This window comes from Trachurus trachurus (assembly GCF_905171665.1).
Source record: "Trachurus trachurus genome assembly, chromosome: 15".
NCBI lineage: Eukaryota > Metazoa > Chordata > Actinopteri > Carangiformes > Carangidae > Trachurus > Trachurus trachurus.
The window spans coordinates 22,790,063-22,811,267 of record NC_139906.1 but is presented as its reverse complement, the minus strand read 5'-3'; the positions used below and the strand labels follow the sequence as shown (position 1 = coordinate 22,811,267).

The window sequence follows — 21,205 nt, the reverse complement described above, 5'->3', positions numbered from 1 at the left end:
CCCAACCCTTTTAGGAACTCTTCAGCACTTGGAATAAACCCATCCCTGGTTTGGCCTTTGTTCTACTGAGCGCGGTTTAGCTCCTTCTCTCCGCTGTCTTGGAAGCAAACAGCAAGTCAGAGTAGCTGGGTTCATTAGAGCAAGGAAAGTCGACGCTGTGCACTCAGACACTTTCAAGTGTGTGAGCTGTAGCTGCTGCCTCCTGCTGAAACACTCCTGTTCCTCATAAATCAGCGATTCACTGAGAATGAGGCAAGTAGCTGTCAAACATTAATTTAATTCTACTACCGTGGCCCCTTCAAAACATCCACTAACACTGCTTTTGACCCTTTAATCTCTCAGTCTGGTTGACTGCATGTTACTATCAGCCACAGTCGCCCAGGTGCCAGCTGGACCAGCAACATGGCACCAGTCCCAGACACAGCAGTGCTGCCAGTTGTGCCAACAAGGGTTGTCCCCTGGTGCTGAGAATGTGAATTTACAGGGCCAGGACACTGAGCTGGCGTCATTAGTTACCTGTCAAACACTTGAATGTAAAGAATGTGAATGTGTAAGTTCCTGCTGGCTTAACTGTGACATGAGAATATTATGATTAGCACTTTTCCCAAAACATGACTTTACATTAATCACACAGAGGGATTTCATCAAATATTGTTGTAGCCTACATTATGTCCACAGTTAGAAAATTAGTGGGAAACCAATTGTTTATATTAAATAACTTCAGTTATTGTGGACTGGCTATGGATTTTTCTTTTCCAGGTGATTTTGCACTTATTTTGTATAGTGATGCATTTATGAAAATCCAGATGGTGCTTTTATCAATATCATTATTTTTATGGGGGTATTATTTGTACGTCCTGAGTGAACTGCATTGTTGCAATGGAAGGAAACAGTAATCCGGTTGAACCAGGGGGTCGCAGTGTTGTATCTCTTATCCCGGGTCAGGTACGGGCACCGGAAGCGGCACTAGGGAAAAGAGGGTAGCCTATATAGCCTACGTCAAGCGCGCAGGGATACGCGTATTGATACAGGATGTGTGGTGTTTTTATTTCAAAATAAAATGTCCTTGTTCTCCGACATGTACTGAATTAGTAATGGAAATGTCAGGAGATTGGTGTCTTGACTGCAACCAAGTCGACATGACAACATATGATTTTTAGAAAATAAAATAAATTAAAATAGCCTACACTTTCTCATTAAGGTCTCAAATTTCTACACACTAAAATAATCAATGGGGCAAACATTAATGTGTGAAAAATATATTTAGGCTACTATTTTACTGTAATTGTACTAGCCTACACTAAGTATAAAAAAAAGTATAAGTAGGCATAGGCTTTTTCAGAAAGCTATTAGCTCCAATGTTTCTTTCTGCAAAATGTGTGTTTTCGTTTTCTCATGTTATTTTCACACACAGAAATAGATGAAATGTTTATCTTCTTCAGAAATAAGCCATTGTTGCTTAAATATAAATCGCTTGACGTAAAAAACAAAACAAAAAAAACATTTATTTTGAAAGTCCACACCGGAACCGACTCTTATTGTGTTGCTTCACTTGACGCTGGTGTAAAAAAAAAAAAAAAAAAAATCACACAGGCTGGTGGGAGGAAGCCAACTTGGAAACACCGCGGAGCGAAACTCCCTCTTGTTGAGCACTGAACTGGCCCGGCGGACGGCAGCTCTGGACGCAGGCGGACGGCGGCTACACAGACCGGGTTGTAATGAACCAGCGCGGCCTGGATTCACAGCTCACCTCCGCTCCGTGAGCCACCTGGAAGTTTAAACTTCGCTGCAAACTTTCGGCGGTGCCTCTCAGTCTGGACTTCGTTAAGTCGTTTGTCCCGCCGGCCTTTCTAAACCGACGCGTCCGTCCCACATGTTTCTGCCTTGTTCTCGCTAGTGTCCCAAAACAACCAGGTGAGCAAGGCCGTCTTGGCTTCGCCTCCCCGGGGACCTGCGCAGGTAACGGGGCTAGTTTACCTGTGCGCACACGGTGACGCACGGACCTCTTTGACGCTCCCTTTTTCTCGCCTTACGGCTCTCCCGTAGCCGCCGGAGAAGAGAGCGGGGAGCCGCGGAGCCGCGGAGCAGCCGGACGGTCATGGATGTACCAGGAGAGAGCGAGAGCCGGTGGAGGGCAGGCAGGAGGAACCCCGCGGTGATTAGCAGGAGAAAAACACCGGTGGATACGATGTTGGCCGTCAGTATTATCTGCTTCCAAGGTTGGTAACAAACTAGTACTGTACCTTTCACACTCACACTGCACACAAACCTCACTTTATTCTCATTCACTCGGTGCTGTAATAGAAGAAAAGGCTGAACTCAGACCAGTGACTAATGCGGACCCCGACATTGACCTCCATGCTTTTCAATGGGATTTTTTTGTTTTTTTTTGCTGTGGCTGGTTCAAGTTAGTCCGCTGCTGCTGCTGCTCTGAGAAAACAGAAACAAGAGAAACGCGACCGAGGGTGAAAGTTGTGTCTGCACCCGCTTTTCTCTCATTGACCGCCTCAAAGGAACACTTTCTGTGAAGTTTACCACTATGGAGGAATTTTAAAGTACATTTTGTTTGGGGGTCACTGGGGGGAAGGGGGCACCCACCCTCCCCCTCCCTCCCATCCCCCATTTACCCCCCTTGTTTTTGGAGAGGGCGGGGGCAACAACTGCATTTTTGGGGGGTAAAACCAGCTCTCTGTCGTCAAAATGGCAGATGATTTCATCCATATTCTTTAATATGAAATTTCACAGGAGAAAAGAGGGCAGCTCTGAGTGTGTAAAAAAAAAAAAAAATCAGCTTAATACAAAATTGCACAGTTTTACTCCACGCAACAACATTCCTGTTTGCATATTACTCCAGTGACACATTAATTAAATGTCTCATGTGGAGCAGGGGAATGGGAGGATGATAGCAGGTTCCATCACTGAAGGAAGCCTTGCTCTGTCATTATGTATTCCCAGGAGTATACTACCATCTTCACACAACACATTGGATACGCCATTTTTGATTATCATATTCATAACTCTGTTTGCATGTTTGAGCTGCCTGTCTGAGCCCCGGCTCCAAGTGCTTTTATGGTGGGGTGCCATTCATATGCACGGCTGGTGAAGAGCAATGCTGCTGCCTCTGCCTGAGTGTCACCCCAGAAGAGAAGAGCTTGGGGGGGGGGGAGAAAAATTAACACATTGTGGAAGCCTGTTAAAGTTCATCACCTCTGCTGCAGAGTGAGGGGACAGCCGGGAGAGAGGGTCCTTCCTAGTTTGTGCGAGGAATGCCATTATCCTGCAAACGATCAGGCTCATTAAGCCACCGCTCATCATGTCACAACTCACTCACTTTTATCTGATCACTGAAACGTAGACGAGCACAGATCGTGTTGTGCCTGAGCCTTCAACACAACCATGATAGTCAAAGTGGCTGAAACATTCCTTTAAGTTGAAGTGTGTCTGCTGCTGCTGCTGCTGCCCGCCCCCCCCCCCCCAGTCCCCTCATGGTGCCCACTTTGGGATGAATGTTGCCTCTGTGTGCGAGCAGCAGGGGAGACCGGAGGCTGCTATGGGTTTGTGTTTATAAGATGCATGAATCGAGGCGAGCCAGGTAATGTCATGACTGCCTGGTGTTTTTAGCCAGCTTTAGAAAACCGTCCTATTTTTGAAAAAGGAAAAATAGGCTCACTGAATATGCGAAAGCACCGCAAAGGCCAAAAATGGCGGTAAGTGAGACGCTGTTTTTATTGTGGCTTTGTGCCCACATGAAGAACTCCACACCAAACACGCCATGTTTCTGCAGGGTTTGTCCAATCTGAGCGCTGTGGTCAAATATTTACCCATATATGTTTTTGTACTTGACAATAATCGCCCTGTTTTGCTGTTCCACTCTCTTGATCTGGTTTCTATTTGTAGCTCACCAGCGATGTGCTGACTGTGAAGCAGCTCTCAGAGCAGCAGATGAAAGCCACTTATGGAGTTAATGTCCATAATTTGAATGCAGCATCTCTCCCATCACGCCCCTCCTATTGCTTTCACCCTTCTTTCCCTTTTTCCCCTCTGCTTCATCAAGGGCCGACATGATTCCTGAGGTATTTGTGTGGAGAAGAAATGGCTGGGCTTATTGCCAAGGTGCTGGGATGGATGTGAAATGTTTAAGTAACATCCACACACACTCGTCTCTTCTCCGACTCGAACCTTTCGTCTTTGATCTGTCTCCCTCATGGTGTATCTGGAGAAGATCTGCATTTCAGGTCTCCCAGTGCATTAATAATTTGGATTCCTGTGCGCAAAAAAAAAAAAAATCTCTCCACGATGATTTAGAGGTGTGCAGTCAAATCTTTTGATAGAATTCACACTGAACTCACATCGAAAGTCTCTACAGCCCTCTATGACTGAGTAGAAACCACAGTGAATACTGTTGGGTTTGTGTAATGGGTTTATTTTCCTGACGACAACTAGACGGTATGCTGTATGAGGAATCACTCTGCTTTTGTCAGGAGGTCCTTAGCTGATGTTCAGCAGTTTCAGCTTCTGGATGTTTTGTTGACATGCCCACCTGCTGCCACTGCTTTATTTAAAATCCATATGCTTGGCTCCTGTTAACCCCACTGTGCCCGTGTGGTGTTGAACAGCACACTGGTTCAGATTCAGTGGCGAGATGAAAGGATGACGTCTAAGCTCACGTTTGACATCCAATCTGTGAGGTGCACACTGTGGTTTACAGTCCTGACAGTAATCATCAAAATGGAAATGTAGCGCTTCTATAGATCTGAGTGGATTACAAGACAGGGCACTGTATGGAATTGGTATTTGTCATGCACAGCTGTTGATGCAGCCACTGTAACCTATAGTTTCATCATCTGACAGGACAATTTTAAGCATGATTACTGTCTGTTAAACATAACTTTATTTATATCTGGAACATTTTTCTCTTTTTTTTTTAATCCACCACACCAGTTACTTCTGATGTGTTTGTTATGTCTGTGTTGTGCAGGATGGATTGGATATTACGTGAACATCCGTGCAATCCACTAAAGTTTGTGATTTTGGTTAGAGCAGAGATTTGTGGTTTGGGTGTTTCTGAAGTATAGTTTGTGTTAGTGCTGCAAGATATTTAGTTTATTTAAATATTTTGAATATCTCGTTTGGAGCCACACCGTAAAACGGCAAATATTTCCTTGACTGTTATGTCAGACAAGGAAAAGCAGCTGCTTCTTATATTTGAGAGGGAAAATGATCAGCGTTACGGGAACAGTGAGTCACTACCTATGTTCTTGAATCCTCTGATCATCACGTTGTTGCAGCTCTAGATTGGTAATGTTATGTTGTTGTACGTTTCTGGTGTCTAATTGACACTTAAACCTAAACTTCAAGTGTATCTGATGTAGTCTGATAATCCTAACCCACAAAAGTCAGCCAGGACAAGACTTATCAGTGTTATTGGATGAGAGTTTATGATTTCCAATTTACTTTAATCTCAGCAGCTGATTCTTGAAAACGTCCTTTTCCATCTAGTTCTCAGAGTTCTTGCACACGTCGTAAAGTTTGACTGGTCGGGCGGGTTGTGAGTCTGTGGGAGAGTCTCCACGGATCTTGTTACTGGTCATTTATCAGACTGTGTTTATTCAGGTTTAGGTGAAGCCTTTTGAACTCGAGTGTCATCTTTTTCAGCCAGTTGGTATGTGCTGTGTTTGCTCTCGCTCCATTATCCGGGGCTCTTCTCCCAGGGGAGGATCTCCTTGCACTATCTCAGAGATCACAATCATGGCTGCCCAGCATCTCCCATTTGGGGTCCTTGTCATTTCTAAACTGATGAGTCCCCCTCATCTTCTCGGCTGCCTGTCCTCCAGCCCACAACCCTGAAATTGATCTTGGTCTGCAATGTTTGACGGTTTTTAGACTCATAAAAGGAGCCTGAAGAGAAGATACTAGTATGTCTGAAGTGGAAATCTAAATCGATATTGTCTAACTTGAGATTTAGCATCTTTTTGCACCTTCTTCCTCCTGTCGGTGAAAGAGGGAACCATGGACACGCAACCGAGGGAAGAAAAGTTGCATAAGTAGGAAATTAAAAATAACGCCGCCTTCTCGCTCTAATTATTGTTGCTGGGTTTTTTCCTATGGCTGTTGGCTAAAGAGGGGAAATGCTTTGTGTGCTTAGCGTCATTTTGTTTTCAGTTTTCTTGCCAGCATTTTTTAAAACGTGTTGATTGGAATCATCTTGAAGTTAGGGATCAGCACCTTGCCAAAAAGCACTCTCTCACTGCCCCCGGGGGACAGGTTAATGAGGAGAAGATGGATATGACACTTTATGTGATGTTGCATATTGGCGAGTACTTTCCAAGCGGTGACATTAAATATTAGGTGAGTGTATATGGAGGAGGGATACCAGATGATCTGAGGAGGAAAGCTGACTATTCCTGCTCTTTTGTATTCAGACAAAACAAATAAGCAGAGTTGATAATAACCACTGTTCTTTGTGTGATTGATCAAGCCAGACCAACAAAGAACTTCGGAAACCGAGTCGTTCACTTTAAATGATGATTGCTGCTGCACCTAATGACCCGTGCGTTCTTAGCTGCTGCCTGTATGTGTGTGTGTGACAGCGTGCATGTGTGTTGGCTCATGTGTTTGTGGGGTTTAGCTGGCTCTGCTGCTGGACCCTGTGGTGTGCGATTGGAAGCGGGCCTAGTAGATCCGTCTCTTTTTCCTTCTTTCCTGTCGTAGTTGGTCTGTTGCCCCTCGCGGCTGCCAGTCTTGTCTGGAAGGATCTCTGTTGTTTATTGACTTGGTGCCTGCCTGCACAGCTCTGTCTCCTGTCTGGGCCGGGGGGGGAGGAGTCAGCCTGCACCCCAGTCCGCCATTGCTGCTGCTGCTGCTGCTGCTGACTGTGTGGTGTTAGAGCCTTCTCAGTTACTGGTCCCAAACAATCAGATCTTCACCCTCCTCCATAGACATCTTTAAAACTCAGCTAAAAACTCATCTCCCCCCTTTGGCAGTCTCAGTCTCATGAGAAGTTCCCATCCCATCATTCCCACTCACTTGTTGTTTTTAATGTCTCTTTGTGTCTGTCCTGTCTTTGTTTGAATTAATTTTGTATGTAAAGCACTTTGGTCAACACCTGTTGTTTTTAGATGTGCTCTAGAAATAACATTGACTTGACTTGACTTACTCCCAGCAAAGTTTGTGATTGTTTGTGATTGGTTGCTGCCATGCATCAGTGAAATACCATAAATGTCAATGTCATAAATGTCAGATATAGCCATATATAGGTTATTAATCTGTTGACAGAAAGTTCATTTGGACTATGTTTTAAGCAAAATGTGTTTAGCACCTCTTAATCTTTGCGGTATAAAAGTTATAGGAGGCTCATTTTTTTGCCAATTTCTTCTTATTATTATTTTTTAACAAAGCAAATAGTCATTTCACTTTGGAAGTTTTAGCAGCTTCATTGACAATAGAAATAATTTTTGCAGCCCTGCTGGTGGTGGTTTTTTTTTTAAAACATTTGCCATACATGTACATGTTAAGGTCAAAATCCTCATGACCCCAACACAAGACCGACAATACAGTTTCCCTCACAGCTCATAGTTCTGTTTGGAAATGGATAAAAATGTAATCATGGTTCATATGCATCGTGCCACACAGTGTTATTATTATTATACCATTTGTGATACAATACATCTTCCCTATTGTGTTCAGTTTGTGTAGTAGATAATCAGACAGGAATGTTGGTTATTTAAATATCCATCAAGCTACTCAGATTCTTCATCACATACAGAAATCGCACTTCATGCCATAAAGCAGTCATGTGTAAGTTGCCCTGTGCAGTTCCACAGTGCAATTTGTAGATAACATCAAAGTTATAATGTAATAAATAAGTCAAGCTTCCATGTTTAATTGCCATGATCCTTCAGTAATGTGTCATAATTGTACTTTTATCAGATGCAGTCTCTAACCTTGACTCTGTCTAATCTGCTGGATCACTTTTCTGCCATTAGTGATAGCCTGTGGTCTCATGTTCACTTTTTAAAATGATGAACACAAATGTTTTTACTGCTTTGACAGATATCACCCACTCCGTAAGTTGTAAATCCTCAGGACAACTTTCCGCCCCGTAGGGCAGGTGTGAGGCCCTGTGAGAGGGGGGGCTCGCCTTCAGAGTGAAACAAAATCCCCGTTTTGTTCCCATGTCAGTGCCGAAACATGTGCGGCGCTGCCACTGCATTCAAATGCATCTGATCGAAACGTGCAGGAATGCCTAATTTGGCTTCAGCCTAGTTCGGAGGGGAGGAGGGAAGAAAGCAAAGCAGGGCAGGAGAGGAGAAAGGCGTCTGGCATGCCATTGCATAATCCCAACAGCCATTAACTCTTTGTGTCCCGGGGCTGAATGAACTCATCATAGCAACGGCCACAGGCAGAGTGACACCGGGCAGCTCTCAATCAGTCCTCGGCTCCTCCCTGCCACACCAGCAGATTTAAACAAGCTGAAAAGGCCACTGGTGTTTAATGGGAAGGGCCTTCAACTCTGTTTGATCTCTAAATGAATGGGGTCAGCTGGCTACAACTGACCCTGGAGGGCCCATTTGGTGTTTGGTAAGAATATATTTTCTTTGCATGTCTTCTTATCTGAGCTGCTTCACTGTATCACCTGGCTTCCTTGATCTCTGTTGTGTTTGGCGGTGCTCCTCATTATGCGGTGTTTTGTCTTCCCGCTGTGGGTTGCAGCTGAGCTCAAAGGCCACAGGAGGGCAAGATCCATCTCCATGGCAGCCTGTACGCCACTAACCTCCCGGTCGTGATACCTGACTAAACCTGCACCACGGCTGGGATTTACTGTGTGTGCGATGGAAGCAGCGTAATGTTGGACTGAGGCGGGTGGCTTTATCTTGGCAAGGGGAAGCCTGTGAATGTTTTAGAGCTTCCCAGTTCTTTTGAATTCATGCTCATACATTTTGGATGTGAACCAAGTGCCACAGTACTACTGGTGCTCTCCCAGGCGTTGGAGGAGCACAGTTGTATCTTTTCAGCTGTTCGCACAAAGAAGAATGTACCTTCAGTCTATTTCTTGAAAGGATTTTCTATGAAATTGACACTGAAAGCAATGGAAGGGTGAAGGAAATGTCCTGTGTGGGTTTAAAATATCTCATTAGCAGATTTTTTTAACATTTGTTTTTTTAGCGTGACTAATTTATGACTAAATTAGCTATGGAAAAACCCACCACTGGCTACATCTAGACTGTATACTTACCAGTCCCATGGAGTGGAAGAATCTACACAACAGCTCATTGGCTTTGTTTACATCTCCAACCAGTGTCATCGATTTGCATTAGCTGGCTAATCTTCCATCTTTTTATTCTCATGTGTTTCATTTTCTGCACAAAAAAATACTTATAAAGTGTTGTGTAATTCAATTACATCAATTGCTCTCTGAGCTTTGGTCAGAAACGCTCCCTTGTACACCATGATGCAAAGTCTCTCCTCAAAGCTGCAATGAGAACACTTTGAAGACATGATGGCATTGTGATGTTATTTTTCAGAAAATACGAAGAGTTCATTTTCAAAAGCAGATAACTCCATTAAAAAAAACAAAATTCAAAACAATTTTAATTATTATTTACACCAGGTGATATCAGTCAAACCAAAGTTGAGTGGCTTTGACCAAGGAGATGAGACATAACAAAACAGACATAGCTCAAAAAAAATAAAGCTTTATTGAAAACAACACTATGCAAAGAATAATTCAAAAGCATCAGCTCACCTTTTTCAAAATGGCATTTATCTGCTTTTGCAAATGAACTCTTTAGGCAGCTAGCTGGAAAGCTGGTAACTATCTTGTTAACACCGAGGCATGTGTGTGTTACACACAGGCATCATGTCTTTGTTTTTTGTTTTTTTTTGCTTATTATGAAACTCCACTGCCTCTGGTATGCTGAAACTATGTGATTATCATTTGGAGGCTTTGTAACTGGTGAAGTAAAAAGAATTGAAGTGTCCATCACCAGCAGCTGATTTTTTAATTAGAGAAGCAGTCCAATGACCCAGAGAGTAATTCATTTATCCCTTCATTTGCTTACTCACAGTGGATGCTCGATAGACACATTAGCTGTGATCGTAGAACTGTTGAGCTGTGTGAGTGTGGTCCACTGTAAGCTGATGTTAACATGTTTAAAAGTTCATTTATCTCTGATCTTTTCTCCTCTTATACAGTTAGACGTCCTAGTCTCTCCTCAGCTCCTCTGCGCGTTTTGTTTATTGGTCGCATTTTCACTCAGTGAAACCTCTGCTGACCTGAGGTCTGTTAAACAGCCTTGTTTGACGACTACTACACATGTCTCCAGCAGCCAGTGCACTCAGCAGCATTGGTACATCATGGCCCGCATTGTTCTGTATTAGCAGACAGTAATTACCACAGCAAAGAGGGAAGTTCATTACGCAGCCAGCATCGTTATGTTCTGTGGTTTTAATTATGTTAAACTCTCTCAGCAGCCTCCCCAGCCTCATCCTCATCTCTGCTGCTGCTGCCGCTGCCGCTGCCATCCTCGCTCTATCTCACCCTCCTCAGCTCCTTTTCACTTTGTTCGTTCCACTTTCGCAAACTATGCCAACTACCGAATCCCTTTAAACTCCATCCTCCTCTCGGCTGTCCTCTATGTGAACCTCCCCCTGTGTGTGCATTAAAGCAGACTTCAGTGTATTTTTAATCAGATCTGACAGAGGGATGGCACAGCGCAGGCAGAATCACTGAATAAGTCTGCTGCACGAGGAGGTTTTTGGGGTAAAACAGCACCTCTTTTCTCAGCGTTCGGGTAGCGAGTCTCTGGATGGGGAGGCAGCTGAAATGAGCTCACACTTGTGTTATATTCTGCCAGACAGCTTCTGTGGGAAAGTTGTAGTTAAATCCAAACAGATTGTCTTGCTGTCCCACGTCTCTGCAGCGCTGACACAAAGACTTCTGTTTTTTCTCTCTCTCAGGATCAGGATTGTAGATCCTGTGCACATTTCTGACCAAAACGCCCCCACAGCTCTTTTTGTTTAATTTCCAGCTAGGTGTCATGTCAAGAAAAAAATGTGTCCGCTGGTTTGTTTGGTGAATTGTTTTCACCAGTGCAACAAGAGGTCAGAGTTTAGTCCAGTAACATCTGCTACATGAAGGTGCTTCCTGTTTGTCTTCCATTATTCCCTCCATCCTTCCACCCTACTGTAGCTGTTATTTGGGAGATTGATATGAAGTATTTGGCTGCACTTGGTGATTTATGAAAACCCCATTTTATTGTGTGTTGTATGATATATTTGTTGGAAACTTACTCTGGCTGTTTAAGGCATTGAAAACGATTCAGTGGAATTTTAGGACTTCATGGTCTACAAACGGGTTTTTGAAAGGATTTTCTTCTCTGCCAAGAATAAAAGTCTTGAGGGGCAAACTTGATCTCTGTGTTTTTTAGGGATTTTTGTGCATGAAAATGGTCTAGTGTAAAGATACCGAATATCTGCACTGTCTGGAAAACACCCACTCTAATGCTAAATATGGGTAAAAGTTTTCTGCAGATGAATCAGTGGTAGGATACTTTGGGAGATGACAACGCTTGAGTATATCTCTTCCTCATCTGCAGAATTACAAACTTGCTTCATTACGAGCGTAAACAAGGTCTGAGATAATGATCTCTTTTAAATGAATCTGTCCCGCAGCATTTTAGAGTAGACACAAATAAACAGCATCCCTGCCAACATCAGGAGAATATTATGATGTTGTTTATAAACTGCAACATTAGGCTGCAATTATTGATAATTAAAATGGTTCCAGTTATTTTTATTGATTAAAGCAGAAGTAAGCGATATTTTTGTGTTAATATAAGTCTTAAATAGTTATATCTTCCGACAGCAATCACTTCTATAGAGTGTTTGGACCGAAACACGGGTCTGTCAGTCACTCTGCTCTGCTCTGAGCTGAGGAGAAAACTTTTCTCGTATCCTACAGTTTTTATCCAATGAGGAGAGAGAACGGCATGCAGGGCTGTGTGTGCAGCCAAGGGATGCGCATGAATGTGGTGACGTAGGGACGAGGACTGTTATGGTGCGTTCAAGGCAACCCGTAACTCGTGTTTTTCCGACCAGTTCGATCTGGTACGAGTTCACGGGTCGGAAGTTACGAGTGGCCGTTACAGTGCACTTTCACAGGTAAAACAGGTCGGAAAAACACGAGTGGGTTGCCTGGAACGCTACAAAGTTGTGACTTGAAGCTGTAATTTACGGTTTCAAAAGCCTGCCTGGAACGCAGCATTAGCCAAAACGACCGGATCGCTTACTTCTGCTTTAATTGACAGTACATTTTGTCTGTAAAATGCCAGTAAATAGAGAAAATCATTAGATCCCAACCTTCCACAGGTCTTCAGATCTCTTGTCTAGTCCGACAACCAATGCCGACCCAGTGACATCCCATGTACTGTCATGTAAGGATGAAGAAAAGCATTGAGTTCTCACACTGGAAGCCTGAAGCTGAGAATAATGAGCATTAATGAGCACATTTGCTGAAGAAAAAAACCCCCAATCATTTCTAATAATGTGTTTGATATTCTGAATGGATTTGCTGTGGATCAACAAGTCATTCATTGCGGCTGTAAAAAATTGCTGCAGCGTATTAGAGCATTCAGTCCTGCACATTGATTTGTGCACGGGTGTGTAGCGCAGCAGTGGCAGAAATTACGGCCAGAACAAATTATTCCTGGCGGGCGTTATTTCAGCTCATCAGTCGTCTGTGGGCGAAATGAAAAGTTAATTTCGTACGCTCGCTGTTATCAGTATCAGCCATTACCAGCATCAGTCAACAACATCAGAATTTGCCCACAAAGGTTGACGCCCGCGGAGGAGCAACATAATGCAACATAATACACGCCACCACAATAGGCTGCTCTGTGCAGGTGCAGCCAGCGAACACAGCCGTGTTGGTCGGGGAGCACAGGGCAGCGTTTCCTGTACTTATCTGCCGAGGTGACGACAGATAGAAATGCCAGTGTTGTGTCTGACCATTGACAATGGTCCCAGCCCCCCGAGCCCCCCCCTTCTGTGCCACATAGCAGAGGAAGTACATGTTTTGTTGCTGCCGCTTCCTCCTGGCGTTACGTCAGAGGAGCAAATGAGGATCAGCGCGGCCAGCGTCCCCTCAGAGCTTTCACCACCGCTTTGTGTCCCCATCCAGGTTAGGACCCAGACAGAGGGCCACGTTCCTGTCTTTCCTCACCGTCAACCATGTGGTTGAGAGTCTCAGCTCTGTTTATGTGTGTGTGTGTGTGTGTGGTCACAATGGGGAGGGTTAAAGGCTGCGATCTCCCCGAGGGTCTGGACAACAGCCGTGGCAGGAGAAGGCTGGCAGCTGTTTGGCTGTTGACTTCCTGTGGTGCAGAAGACCGTGGCTGAAAACACGAGGGCTTTTGTGGCCTCTGGAATCTAAAGAATACGTAAACGCAGACTAACACCACACACCAAAGGCCATTTATGTAGGCTCATGTGTTAGTATGGTGTACACATGTGGCTTAAGCACCTGTGGCAACATATCTATATCTGTATTTTCTAGCTTGATACAGTGTGTCCTGGTTTCATCATATAGAAAAGCTCTCTGGCTCTCTGTGCAGCTATTTGCAGTTTAACAAACTGGACCCACTGCTCCTTTCTTTAATCCCTCTTGCTCTCTTGTCATACATGACTGATAGTTAAATTTAAGTGAGTTCATGACTCCATGAAAACTGGAAAACTAAAACCAAATGTACGTACTGTCTTGTAGACTTTTTTTTTTGCATCTGGCAACACGCAAAATAAAGCTTCATCCAGGGGAGAGTTTCATCTGTCGGATTTATCTGAATTGGATTCTGGCACGATCAGCCCTACTTGGTAATTAGTATCAGTGTCTTGACATTTTCTGTAACTTTCCCGAAATCTTGACAACCTGACATTCACACCCACTTCATGCAACAGTTAGCCCAGTGTGTGTCGGTGGAAGAGCTGGCAGGGTCGGACAACAGTTTGCAACACTATGGACGGTTTCCAAGGAAGAGTGACTGAAAATACCATCGAGTGTGACCGTGCAGAGCAACACTTTTGTCCTTTTTAACATGGTCGGATGACACAAACTAGTTCTCAAATTACCCATGTTGCATTGCACTATTATATCACTGTCCCCCCCCCCCCGTCCTCGCCTCCTTCTCTGTATCTGGCGCTCTCTGTCTTTTGGAAAAACCTGCTCCCCCATTATTCAGAGATGGAGCTGTGTATTTCTGCCTGTTGCATTTTTGCAACATGACTTCACCAGGGCTCTTTCATCTCTCTGCGGATGGTTTCCAGGCAGACGTCTTACTCTGCCTTTGTGCGCGCTCTCTCTCTCTCTCGTACTGTCATCTTGGAAGCCATCGAAGAAAAGGTTGCAGTGAAAGCTACACCCCTGCCTTCCCTGCAACCTCACAGGTCCGTCTTAAAATGAGGTCAGATGACACACGAGCCGCGGGTGCACCTCTCACTTCCTCCCTCTCCTTTTGTATTCCTCCCTCGTGCTCTTTGAACACTCACAACATGGTGGTGTGTTTTTAGTAGAGGAAAACTACTCTGTGACTGTGGAGCAGCAAGCTCTGTGCACTTTGATGAAAAAATAAAAGAGGTTGAGGAATCCCGCTGTCTGCTTTCAAAAAGAAAAAAACATGTTCGAACTGTACGCGTCTCAAGTGACAATCAAAAACGCCTTACTGCATTCTTGACATGCAGATGTCAAAAGGAAGGAAATGTGTGTCAAACTGTCACTGTCGCGTGTTGCTTTTTGGATATCAGCAGTGATTAACACCGCCCCGTTTCACTGAAGTCATTCACTCCAGAAGAAGCCGTTACACTTTAATTTGATTCTCTTAAATCATGAAGAGCGTGAACATGTCTGCATCCTGATGAAAACAGCAGTTATGCTGACATCAGCGCCACTCACTAGAAAAGTCGTGAGGTTTCCAGCCAGCCGGGCTACTCTTGACAACACCTCGCGGGAAAAGAGGCCAGTCATGAATTAAACAAGCTCCTCTATTCAGAGACACCCGCACAAATGTTTCTCATCTGCTTCAAGAGCCAGAGTTGGATGTCCTGCAGCTTTTCCTCCTCCCCTCCTCCTTTGTTTGATCTTTTTTTTTTTTTTTTTGTCTGGCAATGTAACTGTTTCTGAAACTCTGTGGCTGTTCAAAAGGCATTAAACATGAGCGAGTTCCCCAGTGCAAGGAAACGGTGAGAGGTGTTCACAGAATATGCTGAGTGTATTAAAGCCATACAACGGGCCCGAGCCTCCCAGAGCTGTTGGCCCCGCCACCCCATTTCCCTCTGTAAACACTCACATTCACAAACTCGCACTCCCATTAGTTTTCTTTTTTCCGAAAGATGTTTTACTTTGAAGTCACCATTTAGGATTCTCTTAACTCTGTGCATTTCCCTAAGTCACTACTTTGGACCTTAATTTTCTGGTAAGTGGCTGGTTTGCTTTGGAAATATGAATATATTACGTAAATGTCTATGGAAAGCCAAGTGCACTTGGGCTTTGTTTTTATGTCTGGTGAGACCACATTTGGCCGACTATGAATAACTGCAAAATGCCCAGGATGGTGTCATCATAAAGTTCACGTCTTTATTATGTTTCCTTTTTGAGGTTTAAGTGAGAAAATATCAGAGAAGGCACAAACATGAGCTTGAAAACAGTAGAGTTCAGCTCAGGAGAGACCGAGTTTTCAGTGTTTTCAATCAACAGTCTCACAGCGGTTGAAGGACCCCTGAACTGATCAGCGAAAACGTCTGACAGTCACAAATCCACATCTACAAGTTGGACGTGAGCCTTCCTTTGCCTTCTGTCGTCGTCACAGCTGGAAATCAGGAGTGAAAGGTTTGGCTGCAGCCTGTATTTCAAAGTAACATTTATTGCTTTTGGTGGTTTGGTCCATTAAAAAAAGGGACAGTGGTTTACTGTGCTTCTAAAAATGTCCTAATGAAGACTTTAATCTCAGACGGGAGTATGGGTAATTTGGGCAGCTGGAGGACATCAGACCATGAGGGAAGGAGGCCAGAGGGTCAGAGCGAAGACCTGCTCGGGTTTCCGTGCAGATGGACTCTTAACAAGCAGCGACCTGATTGGAAGTGAGGAAGAGACGCAGGTTTTAAGCCACTACAGATGGAAGTGTGAGCTCCCAAGTGGAACTCTGTCAGCTTTAAAAGTATAATGGATGATTATGTGTCGGGGTCACACCGAGGAACCATTAGCTTCAGATACACTTTTTTTTCCACAAATGGCTCCTTATTAGCTGCATTTTTGACAGTATACGGTAGGTACTTAAATAGATTACCTACAGGCTTTTACAATGCAGCTTCTCATTGCCAGCTGTGTCCCGATGATCAGATGTGATTATACCTACGCGGCTTTCGCATAGAAGTTTTCTTGAGGCACAGTGATTGAGTTTTTCAGGATCTGAAGAAATGAACGTGCATGTACATCATGACTGTGTGTGTTTGGGGAGAAGTCTGCTCTTCCAGTTTCTCCAGACGTGCTCTCTCTTGGCCCTGGCACCCGCCAACTCGATCCTGTGATCCTGATCTGATTTGCTCTGTGGATCAGGTGATGTGAAAGGGCCGGGGCCTGTCCTACCGCGCTCCCATATTGATTTATCAAAAACCAGCCTGTACTACGAAGCATCAGCGTCTGTCGCCACATGTTAACCCAGCAAAGCCAGTCTGGATGCATGGATCGGTTGAAGGGTATACTGACTGGTGTGCATTCAAACTTCTACACAGCTAATTCTTTAACCATGAGGATGAGGCACGTATTATTTACTCCCCCTGAGAGTCATCATGAAATCATCAAGGGCTCTGTGGTTACACGATCATAAATTAGAACACAAATGTGTCTGTTTTACAAGATGCATCATGAGTTAGTTAGCTTGCATTATAATTAAAAAAACACTGTGTCTTATAGCAGCTATCACTGTTTGTGTCACTACCTGTAGTTTTTGCTCATTCTCCCCCAGACCTACACACACTTCAAATGATGTCAATGAAGAAGTCATTTGCAGGTTCAATGTGTTTCATCACATATTTGACTTTGTATTTTTAGAATATGGATTAATGGAGAATGAATGAATTTGGATGCACAACAGGAATTCTCCAGTCGGTTTTATAGTCATTGTGGATTATTGCTGGCTAATGTTGCTTATCATTATTTGTTGACAGTTAAATTTAGTGGTGACTTTTTGGCACTTTCACAGGCAGATTTTATGGGCCAAATATAACAGCCCTCGTAGTGAGTCAGTCTTCAACACGACTCTTTCTGTACATATGCCTGCGAGGGAAAAAGAGAAAAACCCCGTACAGGATCTTGCGGTGTGTCTGATGTCCCTCTAAGGCCTGTTTTTTAATGAATGAGGGCTGCTTTTAGGTGGCTATAGTTCCTGAGGTCACCATGAACCATGTGGCGAGATGATTCCTCTACAAGTAGTGCAGCGAACAAGTGGCTCTTGTAAAAAATGTGGGCCGCGGAGAAAATGGCTGTAATTGAATGTGAAACCATATGCTTCTTATTTGGTGAAAATGCTTTTTTTGTTTTAGATCTAGTTAAATCTACTGTTGCCAGACTACTCAGTACATGCCATAAACAATGGCCCATTTTCAGTGTTTTTATGATGGGAGTATTACTGTATGATGAAGACCAGTTCCCAAATAAGCTTCACGTAATTTAATGTGAGGCTTTCATTGATTTTTCCAGTTTGTAAATGAAACCTTTGTGCTTTTTTTTCTCCTCCCTTTGAGCCTCTGTTCTTCTCTCTGACATGGTTCACTGAGAGTCTCACTCCATTGATGTGCCGTGGAGATGATGAATGAGTGAATCCCGGGGAAAATTCGGTGCTAACAGTTTTCATGTGATTTTAGGCCCGCAGCGCATGATCGTACCAGACATCGCTCTTCTGTAGTTTAACAACATTATCCTCCTTTGAGAGACAACAAGAGCATCTTTGACTGCTCGCCGCTCCTCGGCCGTCTAAAAACGATGCTACACTGCTAATAATACCGTTTGCTCTTAACTCGCTTAACACATGTGGCATGGGGCAGGCAGCTGGTGCATGGATCTGAAATATACTGCCCTACAAAGCAAAAAGGCAGTAACTACGCAGAGTTCCGAACTGAGAAAAATGACTTTAAAGTTATCCTATGTTGTCCAGCCTAAGTAGTTGTAGGTAGATTATTGGACATGAGATAGTTTTGTTACTTTGTATTAGCTTATTCTTTGTATATATTAATTCTCACATTTGATTTGATGTTTTACCCCTATTTTGCAGTTACTGTATTCTTGCTTTGTATTACTTGCCAATAATGTGGCACCATACCAAGCAAAAAGACAGTAACTGCAAATTCTTCAAAAACTATTCTGTCACAACTTGTGCTCTAGGTGTGTTAGATACACTGTATTTGGACTAATTAGAACCATTTGTTTCCCTGAACATGGATATACCAAACCCAAAGTAATCTCACCATTTTAGGCCAATAATTTCCACCCCAAAATTCTGGTGCTGAAATTGCTGCTTAAAGTGTCTCACATTCCTAAACTGTATCAAGGCCCAAATTAGGACAATTTATTTTGAATAGTACCACATTCTTATGTGTGAATATTAGATTAATGTGTATCTGGGTGTGTTTATCTAATGTATCGCCTATATCTACAAAAAATCACATTAACTTTAAAGCACTGTCAACTTCACTTTGAAGCAATATAGGCAAGTTAGGCTAACTCCAATTCAACAGGGCAGAACTAAATGATTTTGATTGAGTAATGATAATGAGGAATTATCGGAAATCATAAATATATTTTTATATTCAGAAGAGGAAACCGGGGTATGGGAAACATGGAAACAGTAACTTCACTCTGCGGCAACACGGTTGTTTTTATGTTAAAACAAAGCAAAAGTACAGTAACTGACAGAGTAACGGTAGTTACTGCCTTCTTGCTTTGTTTCACTAGGGCTTTTTGCAGTTACTGTAAAAACGACTACCATTTTTCTCCAAAACGACACACATTTGAGATAAGATATTTTGTCACATAACAAAGGATGCCTTGAATGTCATGAAAATGATAATAACTCATTTTCGACCAAAAATGCAGTTACTGCCTTTTTGCTTTGTAGGGCAGTATAGGTTGGGGTAGCGGTGTTTGACGACGTAGAGCTCAAGTGTGCTGTTTCTTTTGGCCGCATTCCAGCAGAGCTATGCTAATCCAAATGAAATAACGGCTCCCTCTGCAAAATAAACAAGAATTTACTTGCTCCTATTTTTGGGCCGAGTGCACATTTTCCCCCTCCTTTACATTCAGCGTGTTTGCTTTAGCTTGTTAGTTGCTGGTCGGGCTGGAACCCTTTGATGTTTGGAGAGGTTTGCACTTCATATGCTATAGGGAAGACGAAGCGGCGGGCTGCGGCACAAGAATATCTTCGCTACCGCAGAAAGCAGAATATTAAGTTGCAGAGCTGTGAAATGTTTCTTCATTTGGAGCCCGTCAGAAAGGTATTTCCATGGATCGGCGGTGGAGGGGAAGCTGGGTGTGCCCTCGCGCTGTTTAAAAGTGAAACTGGGAATCATTGGCTCTTTGTTGCTGCATGCGAGAAAATGATTATTCTGACCTTCAGTCGTAAGCCACAGTCTCTGTAGTCATAAGCCTGACCCTGGCTGTCGGACCGCGTCGGGCAGCGCTGGAGCTTTTCTCAACAAAGGTCAGAACATGTGTTTTAACCTCAGGTCTGTGAACACTGGGGCTTCTGTATAACGTGACCTTTGACCTTTTAAACAGGGTAAATCTGCTCCTTACAGGGTCATTATCTGATTATCCCCGCCGTGTAATTTCACACAGGAAACGCCGTCTTAACCAGCAGCAGCCATGTTGTGTATTTAACAAGGTTTTAAATCTTGACAAATTGTCACTTTTCTCTAAACAGTCTCAGCTGCTGTCCATTGTCTGCTCACTCCAGACAAAAGTGGGACTGTGGCAATGTTGATAGCTCTCAGAATGTAAATTCTTGTGTTCCTTGTTCTTCGTCAGAGAAAATACAGTTTATCCAAACTTTTCAGAACAATGTGCTGACGCAGTGGCTATCACCGGCTGCTCGACCCCTCTCTTTCTGTTTGTGTGAAACTCAAACAAAGCCCACGTCACCTTGCATACCTTCTCATAGTGTAATAGATTTTTTTTCTGTCTTTTTTTTTCTTCCACACTGTCGACAAAATGTATCACTGCCAAGGCGGAACGGACAGAGCAGAGGTAATTTAGGTGGCATGTATTCATTGTGCAATCACGCACAGAAACAGTAAAGCTCCAACAAGCTCAGTAACTGACAGTCCGTTAGTCTCTCTCTGTCAACAGGGCGACTTCACCGGGCGGCGGCGTCAGGCAGTGCGGAGGTGTGAGACGAGGAACAGGCAGAAAAACAGGTTCCCGGTGATAAATGGCAGGGCCCGGTTTGGAGAGTGTCTCCTTTCTGACAGAGGATCGGCCTTTGTCTTGAAATGTGATCCTTCTCTCTGCAGCCACTGCCAGCTTCTCAGGGGCTCCGACTTTTAACAGGGCAGAAAACGAGGGGCGGAGGGAGGAGAGGAAGATTTATGTTACGGAGGGGAGGATGCCTCGGGGTGACATGGAGGGATAAAAAGATTTGAGTAGCTGTTGCTGTCTGTTAAAGGGGATTAGCATTTAATTAGAGTTATGGTCAAGTATTTTTCCAATCAGTATATTTCACCACGAAGCCCTGACTGCTAGTGTCCGAGGCTCAAGTCCTTTTTTTTCTTTTGTTCTTTGCCTTTAATTGACAGGACAGTTTGGAGAGACAGAGAGGGGGAATGGCATGCAGCAAAGGGCAGCCGGGGGGAATCGAACCGGGGCTGCTGCAGTGAAGGCTATAGTTTCTGTATATGGGGCGGGCGCTGGCTCAACCCAGTGAGCTATACAACGCCCCATATGTTTCTCTACACAACTTAATCAGAGCCACACATCTATTGTGCTGTGTCTCTGGGTTAGTTGTATTATGTGTCCATCTATAATCTGAGCCTGAATGTGCTTTGAATCCCACAGAGTTGATGTATAATTAGCTACATTAAGGTCAGATTTTTGGTCCCTGACACAGATGAAAGGACCGTTGAGCCGGAGATGAGCAGTTTTCAGTTGAATTTATGACTAAGTTTG

General features: G+C 43.8%; 1 protein-coding gene across 1 annotated transcript in view; it reads left to right on the top strand.

The window, feature by feature from the left end:
- The first annotated feature begins 2,095 nt into the window (after positions 1 to 2,095).
- ptk7b (protein tyrosine kinase 7b) overlaps positions 2,096 to 21,205 on the top strand; it is a 78,374-nt gene continuing 59,264 nt past the window's right edge. Inside the window, exon 1 of the mRNA XM_083988091.1 lies at positions 2,096 to 2,219. Coding sequence (XP_083844217.1) covers positions 2,099 to 2,219 — 121 coding nt within the window. The 5' untranslated portion in view covers positions 2,096 to 2,098. The remainder of the gene's footprint in view (positions 2,220 to 21,205) is intronic.